General features: G+C 56.1%; 1 protein-coding gene and 1 long non-coding RNA gene across 16 annotated transcripts in view; one reads left to right on the top strand and one right to left on the bottom strand.

Annotated features, from left to right (window-relative positions):
• Rapgef1 (Rap guanine nucleotide exchange factor 1) overlaps positions 1-16,634 on the bottom strand; it is a 123,880-nt gene that overhangs the window by 2,522 nt on the left and 104,724 nt on the right. For 8 of the 15 annotated variants that reach the window (XM_046452002.2, XM_046452001.2, XM_046452000.2 and 5 more), the window contains 13 exons: positions 16,494-16,586; positions 14,836-14,924; positions 12,827-12,938; positions 10,864-10,939; positions 7,469-7,553; positions 5,725-5,817; positions 4,720-4,905; positions 3,711-3,795; positions 3,304-3,398; positions 2,398-2,476; positions 2,218-2,319; positions 1,669-1,766; positions 457-585 (listed from right to left, as the gene is read on the bottom strand). In XM_046452002.2, the coding sequence (XP_046307958.1) occupies positions 457-585; positions 1,669-1,766; positions 2,218-2,319; positions 2,398-2,476; positions 3,304-3,398; positions 3,711-3,795; positions 4,720-4,905; positions 5,725-5,817; positions 7,469-7,553; positions 10,864-10,939; positions 12,827-12,938; positions 14,836-14,924; positions 16,494-16,586 (1,322 nt within the window). The remainder of the gene's footprint in view (positions 1-456; positions 586-1,668; positions 1,767-2,217; positions 2,320-2,397; positions 2,477-3,303; positions 3,399-3,710; positions 3,796-4,719; positions 4,906-5,724; positions 5,818-7,468; positions 7,554-10,863; positions 10,940-12,826; positions 12,939-14,835; positions 14,925-16,493; positions 16,587-16,634) is intronic. The other 7 variants (XM_046452007.2, XM_046452006.2, XM_046452005.2 and 4 more) reach the window with 1 other exon arrangement.
• LOC124097483 (uncharacterized) lies at positions 579-5,614 on the top strand. The gene is made up of 2 exons (XR_006853244.2): positions 579-1,670; positions 1,945-5,614. It is a non-coding gene; the product is annotated as an uncharacterized LOC124097483 (long non-coding RNA).

Consider the following 16,634-nt stretch of genomic DNA (forward strand, 5'->3'; position numbering starts at 1 on the left):
GGTAGGGTCTACTGCCACCCAACGAGACAGAGGATGCCAGCACTGGAGACCCCACCAGGGCTGAGGCTGTGCTCTCAGCCCTCAGGCAATGCCCTGTGGCAGGGTTCCCCATAGGGTGCCCCAGGTGGATGGCCCCTTGGGCCACGGTGCCCTCTGTGGCAGGCTGCCCGTCCTAGGTGGGGTCTGCTGCCCTGGAGTTAGGCTGGTCAGGGTTTCCCGCCTCCTCTGTACACCAAGGTGGGCGCCAGCTTCCCAGGACACAGGAACAGAGGCTGGCTGCTGCCTCCCATCCAGGCCCAGGGTGCAGCATGGAGCTGGGCCCTTCATGTGGATGTCTCCAAACTGGACTGACAAGACCTGAGGGGCAGGTATGGTATCCCCACTTAAAAGACAGAGGCCCTGGCTTCCCTGTGGCCAGGCCCTCTGCCCTGTAGTCCCACAGGTCACAGTACTCACGCCTGCTGGAAGCACCGCATGCTGTCGAGGATGTTGAACTGCTGCCACCGTTTGGAAAAGTTCACTTTGCCATCGATGTAGTCCGGGTTCCCCAGGTGGACAAAGGTCAGGTCCTGCAGGATCAGACCCCTGGGGGACACACCGAGAAGTCGTTACTCGGAGAGCAGCTGGTCGGCTGTGAGTGGGTTGCACTACCAGGACCAGCCAGTGTGGGAAGAACAGCCTCAGGTATGCCAAGTATCTGCCAAGCCCAGGGCACACCAAAGAGCAGGACTAGGGGGTTTGTTTCCTCCAGGGTGAGCTCCTGCCTCGTGAACTCTGGACCTGTGACCACTTATGGGATCCTCAGAAGTTGGCTCGGGTGTTGGGGAGCCTAAGCACAGTGCTGTGTATGCCTGGAGTGTTGTCTATGACAGGTGCAGCCACCCTGTGTATGGGCACAGCTATGGACTGCCAATGTGAGGTCATTCAACGAACAATACAACCAAACCAGACCAAAACTGAGGGGCACAGAGACCCCTTCATTAACAGGTGTAACAGGTACTTCTCAAGAGGAGGTGGAAGGCGAGGGCAGTTCCTCTGTCCAGAGAGAGCTCAGCCAGAGGACCCAGGCCTGTGTGCTTGTGAGCACCTGTGTGGGTGCTGGGTGAGGGCAGAAGGACCAGATGCAGGGAGAGGGTCCTGGCTGCAAGCTCTGAGGGCAGAGGCTCCAGGATGCTCCTTCACCCCCCAGGCCTGGAATACTGCTGGGTCTCGGACCCTTTCAGAGATTCCTAACATCCTCTAGTACATGAGGAGGCCCAAGGAGTCCCGCGACAGAGGCCTGTGCAGCTTTGAGTCCACTTCCCTCTCCTAATTACGCTCTCAGATTTACGCTCCCATGGCTGGGCTGGGAAGTTGATTTCTGAACATGACTCCAAATGCTCCCCAGGTTTCTGGGGTGACTGGTCCTTGGGCTGTCCTAATATGCTTGAGGCCCCCGGAAGGTGCATGAGGCCCCCTGGTGGGGGGCAGGGGAGCTCACACTTGTCACCTGACCTTTTCCCTTCTGTGGCAACTGTAGCTCAAGAGGCATTCTTCACTTTAGAATTTCATGATAAAACAGAGGAACAACAAGGCTGATGGGCCCTCATCTCCTCAAGGAGCCCAACATGTCTTCACAGAGAAGTGAAGAGGCAAGCCCACACAGGCTGAGGGGAGGCCAGCACTCACAGGTATGGGATGCAGGGGGGCTCCACCTCTGAGAGGGCCGCCCGGTAGGCTCGGAAGGAGGATGAGCTGTCAATCAGAGTGCAGTACTCAGCCAGGCCCTGTGCGGGATGAGAGGTGGGTTAGTGAGTGTGGAAAGAGAAGCCACATCTGGTCTCTGTGGGGACGTGAGCCCTTTTACCTGTATGTCTAACAAACCCGGGTGGCAGGGAGGCCCGAGGCCATTTTGTGGGAAACATCCCTTGGGGTGAGTGGGTGACATCCTCCCTTTCCCTCCAGCGCTTGCCCTGAGGGTGCACCCCGCCCAGCAGCCCTTCCAGAAGCTGGGACCCAGGTGCAGGCTTGCAGTGCAGGCAGGATGTGACACCCCATGTCAACTACGAAGGCCCAGGAACCAGAGGCCAGAGACCAGAGACAGGAAACAGGTGGGGAAGGTAGCTGCCTAGCTACAGGTTGGCAGCAGAGCAGGGGCTGAGCTCCTGTCTAGTCCTGAGCACTGCAGTCACAGGTGGCTGGCCTGGCCTACCCACCACATGCTTCCTGCCCACCCACCTCTGAGGTCTGCTTCTGCCACTCCAGCCGACGGATGGGCGCCGAATCCAGCGCTGAGAGGATGGCCAGGTAGGAGTTGAAGTTATTCAGCTTCCGCAGGTGCTGTGGAGAGAGGTGGCCTGTGAGGGGAGGCCCAGGGCCAGCAGGCCTGAAGGGGGCTCTGGGCTCAGCCACCGTTACCTTCATGATCTTGATGAACTTTAAGAGCAGCCGCTCCCTGTCCTGGGCTTTTTCCTGTAACATGATTATGGACCGGACCCTGTGGGAGCAATGGACAGAGCAGAGCAGCTGAGCTGACGGGGCTCCTGTAGGTCCTGGCAGACCAGGTGGAGCCAGACAGGGTGACACTGTACCGGCAGTCATGAACCTGGCCTCAAGTGGCTCAGGACATCTCAGGGGTCGGGGCCAGATGCTCACTGACAGGGAGTTCAGCTCCTGCGCTAGACCTGGGGGAGCAGCGCACTTTCCTGGCTTGTACTGACCTGAACCCCTGGGGCCTCAGGACTGGCCAGGGAATCCAGCCAACCCCAAGTCAGCAGGTCACTCTTGCTAGCCACAAGGAAGGGAACCTCTCAGAATCTTAGCCCCAACAAAAGCTAAAGCTAGAACTGAAACCAACACCAAAAGCCGTCATGGCTGTGTCTCAGGGGTCTGTGGTGGCGTCCACATCCTATGGATCATGTGGGCCTGTTTCCAGGGCTATCCGAGGACGTGCTAGCCACTGCATTACCTCCTCTGTCCTATAAAAGGGCACCTGCACCAGGACATCTGGGGGACTGTGGTAATGACCAGGGCAGGACAGCAAACGCGATGCCTGTTCCCTTCTGCCATTGAGGGCAAGTATCACTCAAGACCCTGGCACTCTTCCTACAGAGCTTCTGTGCCTCCTCTGTGCCTCTGGAGGGCAGGTGACCAGCCTATCCTTGCCTTCTCTGCTCCCCAGGGCTTGAGGTTAGTGCCCACAGGGCCTCCAGAGGAGCCTGGAGGAAGGACGGCAGCAGCCCCCACCCTGCCAGCTCTCGTGGGAGACTGAATTTGTCCAGTGGTGCTGCCAGACTGGCGAGCTTGGCGCAGAGGCTTTCTTACCAGTAGGACATGTTGTTGAAATGCTCTGTGAACTGGGTCAGGTTAGGGCTCTTCTCCTCATTCTGTTCTTTTGCCCAAAGTAAAACCTCAGGAATCTACAGAAGGAAACAGAGCAGACAGCACTGGAGCCCTCTGGCTTTCCTGTGCCTGGTGCTCTCTTTTTTTGGGTTGGGGGGGCAGTTGCTGAGGATTGAACTCAGGGGCACATGACCACTGAGCCACATCCCCAGCCCTGTTTTGTATTTTACTTAGAGACAGGGTCTCACTGAGCTGCTCAGGGCTTTGCTTTTGATGAGGCTGGCTCCTCAGCCTCCCGAGCCATTGGGATTGTAGGCGTATGCCCCGTGCCTGGCCTTGTGCTGTCTCTCATTCAGAGACAAACCAGCAGCAGCTCCCCCGACACCTACCTCTATTTTATAGAAGAGCTCAGCATCCAACAGTGTCAGCTGCTCGGCTATTTCATGACTGTGAAAGTCATGCAAGGTCCCTGGCCTGGAAGACAGAGGCATAAGAAGCACTGTTGGGCGTGGAGGCTGGGCAGGAGTGGCACTGCAGGCTCCAGGGCTAGGGAGGGAGCAGCTATCCAAGCCTCACTCCACATCAGGACAGCAGGGTGGCAACAGACTCCAAATTGCTCCTTGGTCCCTCAGGGCCATGAGATGTCCCCAAGAGGCCTGCCTACGCCATCTCTGCAGGTCGTCCACAGATTCCAGAATAGGACAATGAGTTCCCCCCATGGGATTATGGGTGACTCAGATGCCTAAGGCCTTGCTCACCACTGGCCACCACTCCTAGGCGGTCAGCAATAAGAGCTGGCTGTGGGAATGGGGGAGGCTAACGCTCACGAAGGAGAGGGTGGCCAACCAGCCAGTGCCCACAGCTGGAACTAACACTCACCCTCAGGCTAGGGCAGAGGGTAGGCAGAAGCCTGGGACCTTTTTTTTTTTTTTTGAATATATATATATTTTTTTGGTTGACCATGGACCTTTATTTTTTAATTTATTTATATGCAGTGCTGAGAATTGAACCCAGTGCTTCACACATGCTAAGCAAGCACTCTACCACTGAGCCACAACCCCAGCCCCAGCCTGGGACCTTTGTACCAGTCTTGGGAAGGGTCTGGATGGTGCTAGGAGAAAGCCCTGCGCTGACAGCAGCCTGGTGCACACCCACTCCCCTCCTGTCCTGCTCAGCCCCGCTGACCCACTGATCCACTTCCTTGTTACCAGTGACTCGCCACCCCAATTCCCCTAGCAGAGGAGGCCCCCCACAGGGAGCCAGAGGCTGTTCCCAAGGCACCTCGTCACAGGGCCTGGGCAGAAGCAGGACGTGAGGCCGTGCAGCCGGGGAGGACAGCGGAACAGAGGTGGCTAAGGGGTGCAGCTTTCCAGAGGGGCTGAGAGGCTGACTGCTCACCTGGCTGCAACACCCCGGGCTGCCAGGGGCTGGTCGGAGTTGGCACACCTGAGCAGCCTCTTCTGGTCCACCTTGTCTAGGATGTTCTTCCGGAGCACGCGAGCCAGGCTGAGCTCCCCATTGCACACCAGGCGGAAGACCAGCTCCATCAGCAGCTTCAGGATCTCCTCTGTCAGCTCCACCAGGCTATGGGCCAAGGGCACAGGGTGAAGGCCAGGCACACAAGAGCCCACCAGCTACACCTCAGATACAGGAGTGTTAGCGCAGAGCTGGAGCCTCCCATGGAAGAGTGAGAAAGGACCTCGGGGCACCCACATCCTCCACAGCTCTGGGTGTCATGGTCCTGACAACATTTCCCTGACTGTCACTCAATACATGCTGGCGCTGCATGCACTGTGTGGGGACTCTGTGGGGCTGTGTTAGAGACCCTACACCAACCTGCCACAGGAGCTTCTGGTCTCACCCAAGCAGTAGACACCAGGAAGACATCCCTCACCTCCTCTGCCTGGCCCTTCCCTGGATGTGTGGCCACTGCCCGTTGATGCTGGAGCCAGGCCTTGGTCTGTCTTGTTCACCTCCAACCCCAAGGCATACTTGTAGAATATGGAAATGGCCAGGGGTCACCATAGATCCCAGATCCCAGTGGAAAGGCTGAGGTGGGTGGGAGAGGCTGCCCACTCCACTGCCCTAGCCTCTACCAAGCCCCCTACTGCTGAGAGTACAGCCAACACAGGCTGATCCTAAGACGTTGGAGGGAGGGATGGTGCCAGGTGGGACAGGGTCTCTCCTGAGGGATGGAGCCCATTAGGAAAGATAGGACCTAATACCTCATTGTGTCCTATAAGGGACAGGTCATTCCTTTCAGAGAGTCACAATAAAGTAGGCTACAGCCAAATCCAGAGCCTGTGGGTAGTGCTCTTCAGGTGGCCGGGGTGGGCTGAGCAGTCTCCACGGGGTGCAGGCAGCCCGTGCCACCTGCCTCTGGGCCAAGAACAAAGCACTCACCAGAGCTCATCCACCACCCGCACCAGCACGAAGAACGTGTTCTTGCTGACGCGCTTCTTGAATGTGTCGGCGAAGGGAGAGAATTTCTCATAGGTGAAGAAGGGTTAAAGAAATAGCCCACATGGCAAAGGTGATGTGCTGAGTAGACACGGAGCTCCCACTCAGCATGCACCAGGGACCTCGTGACTGAAGCCTCGAGACTGGGAGTCATGGTCCCAGCACAGGGAGCAAAGGCTTGCACTTATGCAGAATGGCAGTGCTGCCCAGGCCTCCACCCCAGGGGTGGTTCTCAACAGCCATCCTCTCTGGTCTGCAGGGCCATCCCTTCTGTGCCACCCCGGCTTGCCTTCTGATTCAACCTGAGGCTTCTGGGAGAGCACTGACAGCGTGAAGGCTGTAGTGCTGAGCCTCAAGAAGGTGGTCCCCAACCAAGCACACTCAAGATCTCAGGCCCCTGACCGGGCAGAGGTCCTCTGCTCTCTCCATGAGCTGCCACCCTGAGGTGGTCCCCCTGCTTTGGCTTGGACACTCTGGGGAGCTATCACCTCTGACATGCTGGGCCAGTTCCTGCTCCCCAGGACAGCACACTCCCCGTTTGCTCCTCGGTCCACGGCACCCTTGGTTCCCATTCCTCCCTCACAGGTCTCCTGAAGCCAGCATCTGCCTTGGAGGTTATGCTTTCCTGCTGCTTTTGTGCTCCCCCCGTACTCCACGACTGGGGATACATGCTATGTGTCTGGCACCCAGGTGGACTGTCAGCCTGCCCCAGCTGTGGGCTGGGCAGCCATGCTCCCGCTGCTGCTGCTGCGAGGCTTCCAGGAGCATCCCTAGGGGAGCCGAGGGACATCCCCTGAGAACCTGAGCACCCTCTGCACCAGGCAGTCATGTGGGACAGTCACTCTGACCCACTGCGCCTCAGCGTCCTCAAGTGCATCACAGGAGTGACACAGCAGCACCAGTGGTATGGTGCTGCCGGGCGGCCACACCTGCCAACGCAGCACCCGTGAGTGCATGTCTGACCAGCAGGTGACTCTTTTCCCTGGCCAGGCCTGCCACCAGGGGCTCAGAGCACCAGAACATGAGGCTGAAGAGGACCCCCGATACACCATGGGAAACGTCAACATCTATCTTGATGGACCAGGGGTTCGCAGGGTCAGGGTGAGGGGAGGCCTGGAGGGGACTCTGACACTGGAAAAGAACTCAGGACTTCTTGCCCAGAGGGACAGCAGCTGCCCAGCAGATGGCAGTCACAGGCTACAATGCAGGGAGGTAGCCAGAGAGCAGTGGGCTAGCCTGGCAGGACAGGCAGCTGGGGTTTGACAAAGAGGCAACAGGCAACCACAGCAGGTCCTTTAAGCCCCTGGGGTCTTCCTTGGCCACTACTACTTCCCAAGGGTGAGCCCACAGGCAGATCTGGTAGAGGGGACAGAGCTGATGCCAGCTCTGGATGGGGCAGAGCTGCCCACTGTGGGCGGAAGGGGCTGTGCATACCCTTGAGCCACCCTCTCACTTCCTCAAGCCCTGTTCACTGGTGCCCACCCTGCCTGATGCCCTGTAGGCTATGCTCTTGCCCCGGCCCCCTTCTCTCCCAGGTGTGCTCTTTTTCAGAAGTACCCAGTGATCCCACTACGTTCCAGCATTCCATGTCATTTCCCTTGGCCCTTTATGGGTGAGTAATGGGAGGGGGAAGCCACTGAAGCTGCGAGAGCCTGTGTCCCCATGCTGGTGGCGCTGGAAAGGATATCGGTACTGCAGTTTCTTGATAAGCTCCTCAGGGCTGATAAAGGTCCTGTAGGTGGTCAGGAAGGCTTCGCAGTACAGCACCAGATCTGCCGGGAGTAAGGGAGCAGCTCAGTTAGAGTGCAGGGGGAACTGAGGGCTTGGGGATATAGGTGAGTCTGCCTGTGTCCCAGAGGAAGCCACCCACACTCTGTCCAACTCTCAGGAGAGACCAGTGGACCTGTGTTTCATTTCGCAAGCACCATCTTCTAATGACAGAGCTGTCTGGGCAATCATGGTGCAGTGGGGTCTGAGGCCAAGTCTGGTCCCAGTTTCAATCAGTTAGTCATGCCTTCCCTGGCAAGGGGCAGAGCCTGGAGACGCGGCTCCAAGATGTAACCCTGGGTTAGCACTGGAGGGCTTGTCTGCCCTCAGGTTCAAGGACTCCAAGTCTTAACAACCATGGTCAGGGAGAAAACAGTCCAAACTTGTCAGCAGGATCTTTAAGGTAAGTCAGAGGCAGTACGGAGATGGCAGGGTCTAGTAATTAAAAATCCGGGGAAAGTCCATGTACCGAGTCTTCAAGGCAGCTAAAGAGGCACAGCTTAGCAGTTTGCTGAGATATACCAGTGGGCATGCTCAGTTGCCTGGGAAAGGCAAGGTCAGCTACAAGGAGCACAGACCCAGTGGCTGGGGGACCTGGGCAGACAGTGCCCACCCCTCTGTCCCTCCTTAAGTGGTGCTGGTCCCAGCCAGGGACTTCAGACACTCTAGAGTCCCCACAGTCTCATTTGTGTGCTGTGTGACTCATCCTCCAACCATGCTGTCTCTGACATTAAAGAAAATTGAGGGCAGTTTTTAAATTCTTAAATGAGACAAAGGAGCTGGCCAGGCTCCGGCCTACGGAGCAGAGCCGAGCCAGAGCAGTTAAGGAGGCCTGGCTCGTTCCCAGCCCACGACCCTCAAGCACTACTTGAGTTTTGCTTTCTGGGCAAACCAGCTTCTAACACCTTCTTACAGGCATCCTGTGCTTTCTGGAAGCAGGAATCTTGAGGCATTCCACTTGTCACAGGCATGTGGCACTTTGCCCTGCCACCCTTGAGGCCAGACAGGGAGGAAAACTCTCGCCTGCTCCTGCGTCGAGGCCTTGTGGTCCAGTCCCCTGCACCGTGCTTAGGCTCCTCCCTGGACCCAACCTACCTGGCTCACTGCCACATTTGGCTTTGTGTTCAGAGTGGCTGGGCGTGAAGCAGAGATGGGGCAGCCACACCAATGCCGTTTCTGAGAGAACCGATCCAAGCCCACACGGCACTGTGGGGGAGGACCACTGCCAGGAGCCAAGGTGGCCTCTTGTGAGGCATGTCCCAGGACCTGCTGCTGAGCACTGGGCCATGCTCTGTACACGCACCACGTCCTTCAACACCCAGAGCAGCCCCACAAGGGGGTTATTTATTACTCCACTTAGGAGACAAAGAACTGGGCCTGAGGTCACGGCACCATAAATAGTGTGGTGAGGCTTGTATCCAGGTGCCCAGCTCCAGAGCTGCTAGCCATCTGCTGGCCTTGGGCAGTGGTAAATGGGGTGTCATCTAGCTTCTGGGACAAGCAGCTCTGTGCCACTCCCCAGTGTGCACACGGCTTTTTCGGGGTCCCTTTGTCCCTTGTGTTCTCCTGAGGAAGCCTGAGGGCTAAGCAACAGGTCTGGCACACGTGGTTCCTGAGGATGGACAGGATCTGGAGTCTGAGACCAAGCCTGACCCGACCCTCTCCTGAGTAAAGGGCCAAGTGATGACAAGGGTCTCCTTGCCTTTCTCTTCCCGGCGAGTCCCTCTTGGCACAGGCTGGGGCCCAGCTGCCTCTGAGGCAGTCACTGGTGCCACTGGGACAGGGGCTCTTAGCCAAGGAGACTGCATCATTACCTGCCCTGTGGCCCTGCTCTTCCCAGTGTGGCCTCTGTCCCAATCATACTCCCAGACATAAACAACCTTGGCTCTTCCAAGTCCAGATCCTCCCCCAGTACAAGTGGGTGGAAGCTCCAGCTGAAGCAGTCATCTCCCCCAGCAGGTCTGGCTGTCCTAGACTGAGAGGATCTTGGGCTCTTGCCCATGGTGCCCTCTGGCGGGGCTTCCAGCTGGCTGCAGCTGGTGGGACAGGGAGATCACCGTCCAGGGACAGGACCAGAATCAGCTCCCATTTCAGCCCTTCACCTCTGGACAAAAACAACACGAAAACTGCCCCTTTTGTGGGACTGAGGACAGAACTCTAATGTGTCTGGCATGGAGAAGGGTCTACAGCACCAAAGCCACATAAGGGTTGTCCTTGGAGACGGTGGCGAGTAGCAGGCCTGTACTAGCTTCAGCTACACACGCCCCACAGAGCTACCTGCAGAGGCTGGAGAGGGAGGACTGACCAGCAGCTGCCCAGAGGCCACCCAGCCTACAACGGGGCTGGGACTCCAAGTCCCTGGACCATGGTCAGAAGAAGTGCTGGAGGGCAAAGCAGTGGCTGTGGTGCAGGTGAGCTGGTTGGAAGCCACTCTTCTTTTTCCCAATTTCTCAAAATTTCTGCCAGGTAAACCTTTTTTCTTTTTTTTTTTTTTAATATTATTTTCATGATTCAGAGGTTTCCCCAATAATTATTCTGTAAAAATACAGATGGGGCCATTTATAAAAACAAAGTTGGTTGGGTTAGGGTTTCAAGACTGGGGTGTTTTTTATTCCCTCTCCAATGTTGTTATATTGTCCTTTTAATAATTTTAAAAAATATAAATAGAAAAGGAGTGCAGGAGACACGGGCCAGCTGGGGCCCTGGGCCAGGAACCATGTGGGCCAGCCTCCCAGGCCCTCCTTTTTCTGCCTTCCAGAGCAGACCTGGAAGGACAGCCCTTCTGCAGCAGGACATTCTGGAGATAGAGGGTCAGTCCCTGCTTCTGCAGCCCTCCCGAACAAGTAGGTAGTGGAAGGGTATTGGGGCTGGGCTGGGCCTGTGCTGGGGGAGCCCGGCTGTGAGCCAGGGCTCCTGAGCAGAGCACAACCTGCTCCCAGAGCATCCCGGTGGGCACATGAGCCGCGGCCTAGCTGGAAGGCTGGAAGGGCTCACGTCCATGAAGACAGCGAGCCGTGCAAGTGCCATCTTGACTCTAATGCCACTGTTCCACATGCTACTGCCCAAGCTGTGGTCTGTGGGGCACACGCTAGGTGCGGCAACTATCCTGACCCTCAGGACACCCTTGTAGGCTCTAGGACACCACCATGCTGCCCTGAGGGAGGACACTTGGTGGGCTGAGTGCTGTTGTGTGCGTCCCCTCCCCTGCCCCAGCAGTGCCAGTGCTCACTCAGATCTACTGAATGACGAGTGCACGGGGGACCTGCAACCCCCACTGTGACAGGGCCTGCTGTATCCAGCAAGAGGCTACCGTACCTTTCCTGTCTGTCTCAGTAGCATGCACCAGTAAGATGTCTCCAGATCCTCCACGTACATCTGGCCCATCATCTCCCTGGAGAGAAAATAGCAAAGGAGGGCATGGGTCATTGCTGAGAGGAGGCCTCTGGCTGCAGGGGCCCCAGGCCTCCCTCTGCTCTCCTCAGCCGGCAGTGGTGTGTGCTGTGGAGCCACTCACCACTCCGTGCTCAGCAGACAGGGAGGGATGGGGCTGGCCTGGGCGCTGGACACCCTGAACTACCCAGATGCCACAGGCACCAGGGCACATCCCCTTCTTGAGTACATGCCAGGGCCAGGGGGACATGGTGTCACTCAACATGCCCAGCCACCCGCTCACAGATCCGTGGGTCAGATGTGAGGCGACATCTTCATGTGGAATGGTGGGGCCCACCAGAGGCAGGCAGGCCACCCTGCCTCCTCGGAAAAGCCTGTGGAGGCAGGAGGACTATTTCCAAGCATGTTCATGGTCCCAAAACTACAGCAAGCTGCCCAGGGAAAGAGAAATCACTTGTAGTGACTCATGTCACAGGTTCTGTGGAGCCCTTCTTGAGAAATGTAAAGTGTTACAAAGACACTGCACGATACCCAATATGGCTTTTGCAACCACCAAACCGTGCCTGGCAGTGAGGGACCAAGTCCTAACTCCACGTGGGCATACAGGCTTCAACCACCTGCCTAGAGCCCAAAAGAACTCTCAGTGGGGCCCGGAGCCATGCCCAGGGCAGACACAGCAGGGCCTCGCGCTCTGCCGCTCAGGAGACAGAACTAACATCTGCTGCTACCCCCCGCAAGGCACCCCTACCTTTCTAAGAATCTGGTGTGTTTACCCTGACTCCAGAGTCCTAGGGTGCTCTGGGTTTTCTACGGTAGCAACATCCATGACCTGACTCACTGGAAGAAAGCTAGTGTTTCTCTCTGTAGAGGGGCCAGTTGTCCAGATGCCCCCTGCCAGACCTGTTCCTGTCTTGATGCAGCCAGCTCAGCTTGGCCCAGGATAGTGCCACAGGCGGAATCTGCTTTATTGACCTGTCTGTATGTGGCTGTCATCAAATCAGCCCAGATGACAGTCACCTCCTCAGCAGGTTGGGTTTCTTTATTTTTATTTATTTATTTGTGGTGCTAGGAATTAAATTGAGGGGTACTCTATCACTGAACCACATCTCCAGCCCTTTTTGGTTTTTATTTTGAGACAGAGTCTTGCTGAGTTGTTGAGGGTCTAAGTTGCTGAGGCTGGCCTTGAACGTATGATCCTCCTGCCTCAGCCTCTCAAGTAGCTGGGACTACAGGCCTGTGCCACTGTGCCTAGTTAGGGCAAGCTTCTTACAAGGCCAGTCCTGTGTCTGCAGCACTGCTCGGCAGAAGGGAGAGGCAGGGCTCACATGGCTCTGCTCCTTCCTCTATAGTGATAGGTCTGGGTATGGTCCTCACATCCGGGCTCTGTAGACCAGGACACCATGCAGGAGTCCAGGCCTGGCCTCTCCTTTTTCTTTTTTTTTTCCAATGGTGGGAATGGAACCCAGGGCCTCCCACATGTGAGGCAAGTGCTCTCCCACTGAGTCTCTTCTCCAGCCCTAAGTTTTCCTAATCAGCGGGTACATCCTGGGCAGGGGTTCTGTTTTATCAACGATGTACAGGGGTGGGGAGGGCTCCCGGACGGCAGGCAGGCTGTGTAGCTCTGCTGTGGTTTCTCTCACAGCACTCTCAGGAGTGCCATCATTAGGGCTTCGGGAGGTTCTGTAATGCCCAAGACACTTTCTAGAAGCAGTAAGAGAGGGGACAGTCCACTGCCTCCTGGAATCCACTCCTGCTGGGAACCCAACAGCCCTCGCCAAGTGTCCACACCTTGCCTGGCCCAGGTCTTTCTGCTGGAGACACTTCAAGGTCACATTTTCCTCAATCTCTCTTGCTCCTGCTTTGTGGGGCTGGACTGTGAAGTCCTTACCTCTTGCTTGAGTGTCAGCCTGGCCATAATTTCGTTGTGGTCAATAAGGGACAGCTCATCTACTTCCTCCTCCGACTGAGCTGACTCCAGAGTGTCAGGTGACTTTGGGGACCTGGAGAGAGAAGTGGTTGGTGCTTAAAACAGGCCCTGGGCTCCCTGACACCCAGAGGCCGAGGCAGCGCTGGCCTGGGCTCGAGGTCAGAACTATTCCTACCTCTGCTACCAAAAGCTGTGTGGCCCTGAACCTTTCCTGTTCCCTCTGGGTGTCTCACAGAAGGGCTTAGCTGGGATTAAGAGGTGCCCCTGAACTGTCTGTGTGAGTGATGCTGCAGCCCTTCTCTGCGAAGGCCACCGAGACCCAGTCAGTACATGAGGAACAGTGAGAGGGCCAGCAGGACAGGAGAGGAGGCGGTATCGCCCCATACCACCCTCCAAGTCCCTCTTGAGGACTCACTCTGTTGGTCCCTTTGTTCGGCAATAAGAAAAAAGCTGTGCCCAAGTAGATATGGCCCCTTTTCCCCAGGTGCTCGGTCTAGCCGAAGACACTCTGACACAGGCAGTCAGCAGAACAACGAGGGGAAGCTCAGGAGTGTGCAAGAAGAGTGGGGGGAAGGGGGGGCCGGCTTGAAGGTCAGGAAGTTCCCTGTGGAGGGATAGACAGGCCGAGACCTGAAGCACTGAACAGGAGCTGGCGGCTGAGGCACCGGGAGCAGGGACATCCCCACAGAGGGAATGTGGAGGCCAGGCGGCCGTGGGGGGAGCACAGCATGTCTGTAGACAGCCATCTTTGCCCTGGTGCCTTATCTGGATGGATCCTTGGAGGCACTGGCCTGACTTGTGGTCACAGGTCACAGCTTTCACCCTAAGGGCTCAGACACGGGAAATATGTGACTCTAGGGGGTAGAACAAGGCGGACTTGGGAAGAACCCCTCTGCTGCCTGCTTCCAGGCTCCAGGCTGTGGGTGGCCTCGTGAAGGGCCATCTTAGCGGCTGCTTCTGGACTCGGTGTGACCTACTCTTCTGCAAGGACCATCTCAGCTCTGAAAGTAAATCCGCTGGTCCAACGAAGTAGGTGAGAGAACTCACAAGCTGCTTTGCTTCTAAGTGCTAAGCTAGAAAACCACCATTCCTTGCTGAAGCCAGCCTGGGAAGATAATCTGCTAGGACCACCTAGGACTCCAGGGTAGATGGTCCTTGGAGGAAAAACTTGAACAGATGGAAAGTGTCACGATAGAGGTGACATCAACATAAAGCTGCAGGCAGGATGCAGCCCATTTGTTCCCAGAAGTGCTGGAGAAACTGACTACACGTCCTAAGCCTGGTTGGGCTTAGCTTCTGCTAACACTGAAAATGTTCCGAAAGAGAAAGAAACAGCTAAATAGACTGCATGACTCTTGACTGATCTTAGTTATGAAAATTTGGGAGAATGGAGGAACTGGAACATGATTTGCCTATCATGATGACATGAGGGAATTTACTGGCAATTTTCTTAGGGTGATAATGATATTGTAATCAGGACTTTTTTGGAGGCCAGAGTCACAGCCTCTGTAGCTTCCAGAGTCACAGCTTCTGTAGCTTCCTTCAGCATGGTTTAGCAACACAATACACATACATAGGTCCAGCAATGTTCACAAAAACAAGTCTATGGGTGGCAGGGGTGGAGGCCTTTCATGCTCCCAGGGGACCTCAACTTGGAAAAAAAAAAACACTAAGGAAGGTTGGCCTGAGATTTAAAAAAGAAAAGGCAAGACTATCGTGGGTACTTTGGAAGGTGGATGGCCTAGAGCAGCCAGGAAGGAATGGCAGACCCCAGGGGAGCACCTTTGAGGTTATCAGTGATTTTTTCCATTTTCTTGCAGTTTCTACCAGAAGCATGTATTATTTTGAGAACCAGACAAAGAAATACCTTCAATACGAAACACAAGCAGGCCTGGTGGGCTGGCTGCAGGAAGTGCAGGCAGGCTTTACCAAGTGGCCACTCTGCTCTAGGCACCTGGCTCACTTCCTACCTTTCACCACCATCTCTGCTGTCCTTCCCAGGGGCACTGCCAACAGCTGAGGGATCTCTGGAATGTCCGTCTTTCCCAGCTGGTGATTCCTGCGAAGAGAAGTGAGTGTTGGGGTTTGGAATGTGGCCTGCTCCAGGGGCAATCTGTCTGCCCAGCACTCCCACCTGCAAGTGGCTTTGAAGTGCAAGTTCCTATGGAGGAATATAAGGTGGGAACAAGTTAATGCTGAATGCAGTTAATTACAAGACACATGGGCCCTCTTGAGACTAGCATCCTGCCTCAGGAGAGTGGAGGTGCATGCTTTGTAACATGTCAGCTGCTGGGCAGATGAAGCCACCTTAATGCCCGCCTGGAGAGAGGGAACCTTCTTAGCAGCTGCCTCTCAGAGCACGCTGGACACTGGGCGGAGGGCTCTGCACACACTCTTCTTCCGCCCTATCAATGACCTAATGCTACCCTCTTCTCTCACGTGTAGAAACAAAGGCTAGGGATCAAGGGCCTGACTGCACACAGATTGAAAATGGCAGAGCCTAGATGGAGCCCAGAGCTGTCTATCTCCAGAGCCTGTGCCCTAAGCCACTGGGTCCCAACACTGTGCTGTAAAACTTAGAGAGTTTTTAGGGATGTGATGCTCAACAAGTGATACTCCCCAAAAGTCTAGCTGCTCAAATACTGTGTGACTATCCCCAGGAGACTTGCTGTTGCCCTGCTCAGTGACACCATAGCTCTACAACATCCCTGGTTGCCACCAAGGCTACAACGGAGAACTGGGACTGTGTTAATACAGGCGACATCACCAGGAGGGTGCTTTAAGGTGGGGGAAGTCAGGATGGTCCTGGTGGCACAGGTAACCAGAGGGGACAGGTGAGAAAGGCACAGCAGCTCACTCCACAGCCAAGGTCAAAGCCCCTGGGTGTAAAGATCCCTCAGTGCTCTTTGACTTGCTGAGGACATCTCGATCCCTAAGGTCCCACAGCAGACTACCCCAAGGGAGTGGCCATGCTCTCTAGGGCTGGGCTGCCCTCATGGTAGTCACTGACATGACTCTGATGGAACCTGTCTCACTCAGGTTCATGGGGACAGTGGCTTCTGAAGCTTCTGGACTTGCTCATTTTCATGAAGCCAAACTTGGAAAACTGACACTCAACAAACAGAACCAGTGCACTTTGACTGTCAAGAGCTGTCAAGACAGCAACATGAGAGTGACGATGGCCAGGACTTCCAGGGGCACTTCCTCAGGAGCAGCTAGGTAGGAGCAAAGCATGCTGGGAAGAAGAGGAGGGAGTGTCAGAAAGGCTGAGTGGGAGAAGCAGCCCTCCTACTGGGGCAGGACAGAAGATGGAGCTCATGACTAGAAGGAGGGATGGAAAGAAATCCCACAGAAAGCGACTTGCAGCCAGGGCCCACACCAGGCTGCTTCTGGAGATTTCTGGAAGACACACCTGGCCAGGCTCTGAAAAGCACCATACCCACTGAAGCAGGCGAAGGTGAAGACCTGCACCTAGAAGCTGCAACCTCTCCCTGGCTAAACCAGCTTTCCGCAGGCCTGCAGGGCTCAGCCAAACAGAAGCAGGTGCAAGGGAGGTGGCCTGGGGGGGCGGGAGCCAGCCCCACCAGGCTGGGCCACATGCACGAGGCCACCGTCCGAGGCTACTTACTCCTCGAGAGGGAGCCAGCTCCTCGCTGCTCTGGCCAGAGGAATACAGACTGACATATTCACCCTCACCAGCTTCCTCACTGGCGTTTTCGCTCTGGGGGAGACAGGATGAGAGGAGAGACGATCGGCAGGCCCTCCAGCC

Source organism: Marmota monax, unplaced genomic scaffold (genome assembly GCF_021218885.2).
Source record: "Marmota monax isolate L192 unplaced genomic scaffold, Marmota_monax_Labrador192_F-V1.1 WCK01_AAM20220418_F8-fsc00020, whole genome shotgun sequence".
Classification (NCBI taxonomy): Eukaryota; Metazoa; Chordata; class Mammalia; order Rodentia; family Sciuridae; genus Marmota; species Marmota monax.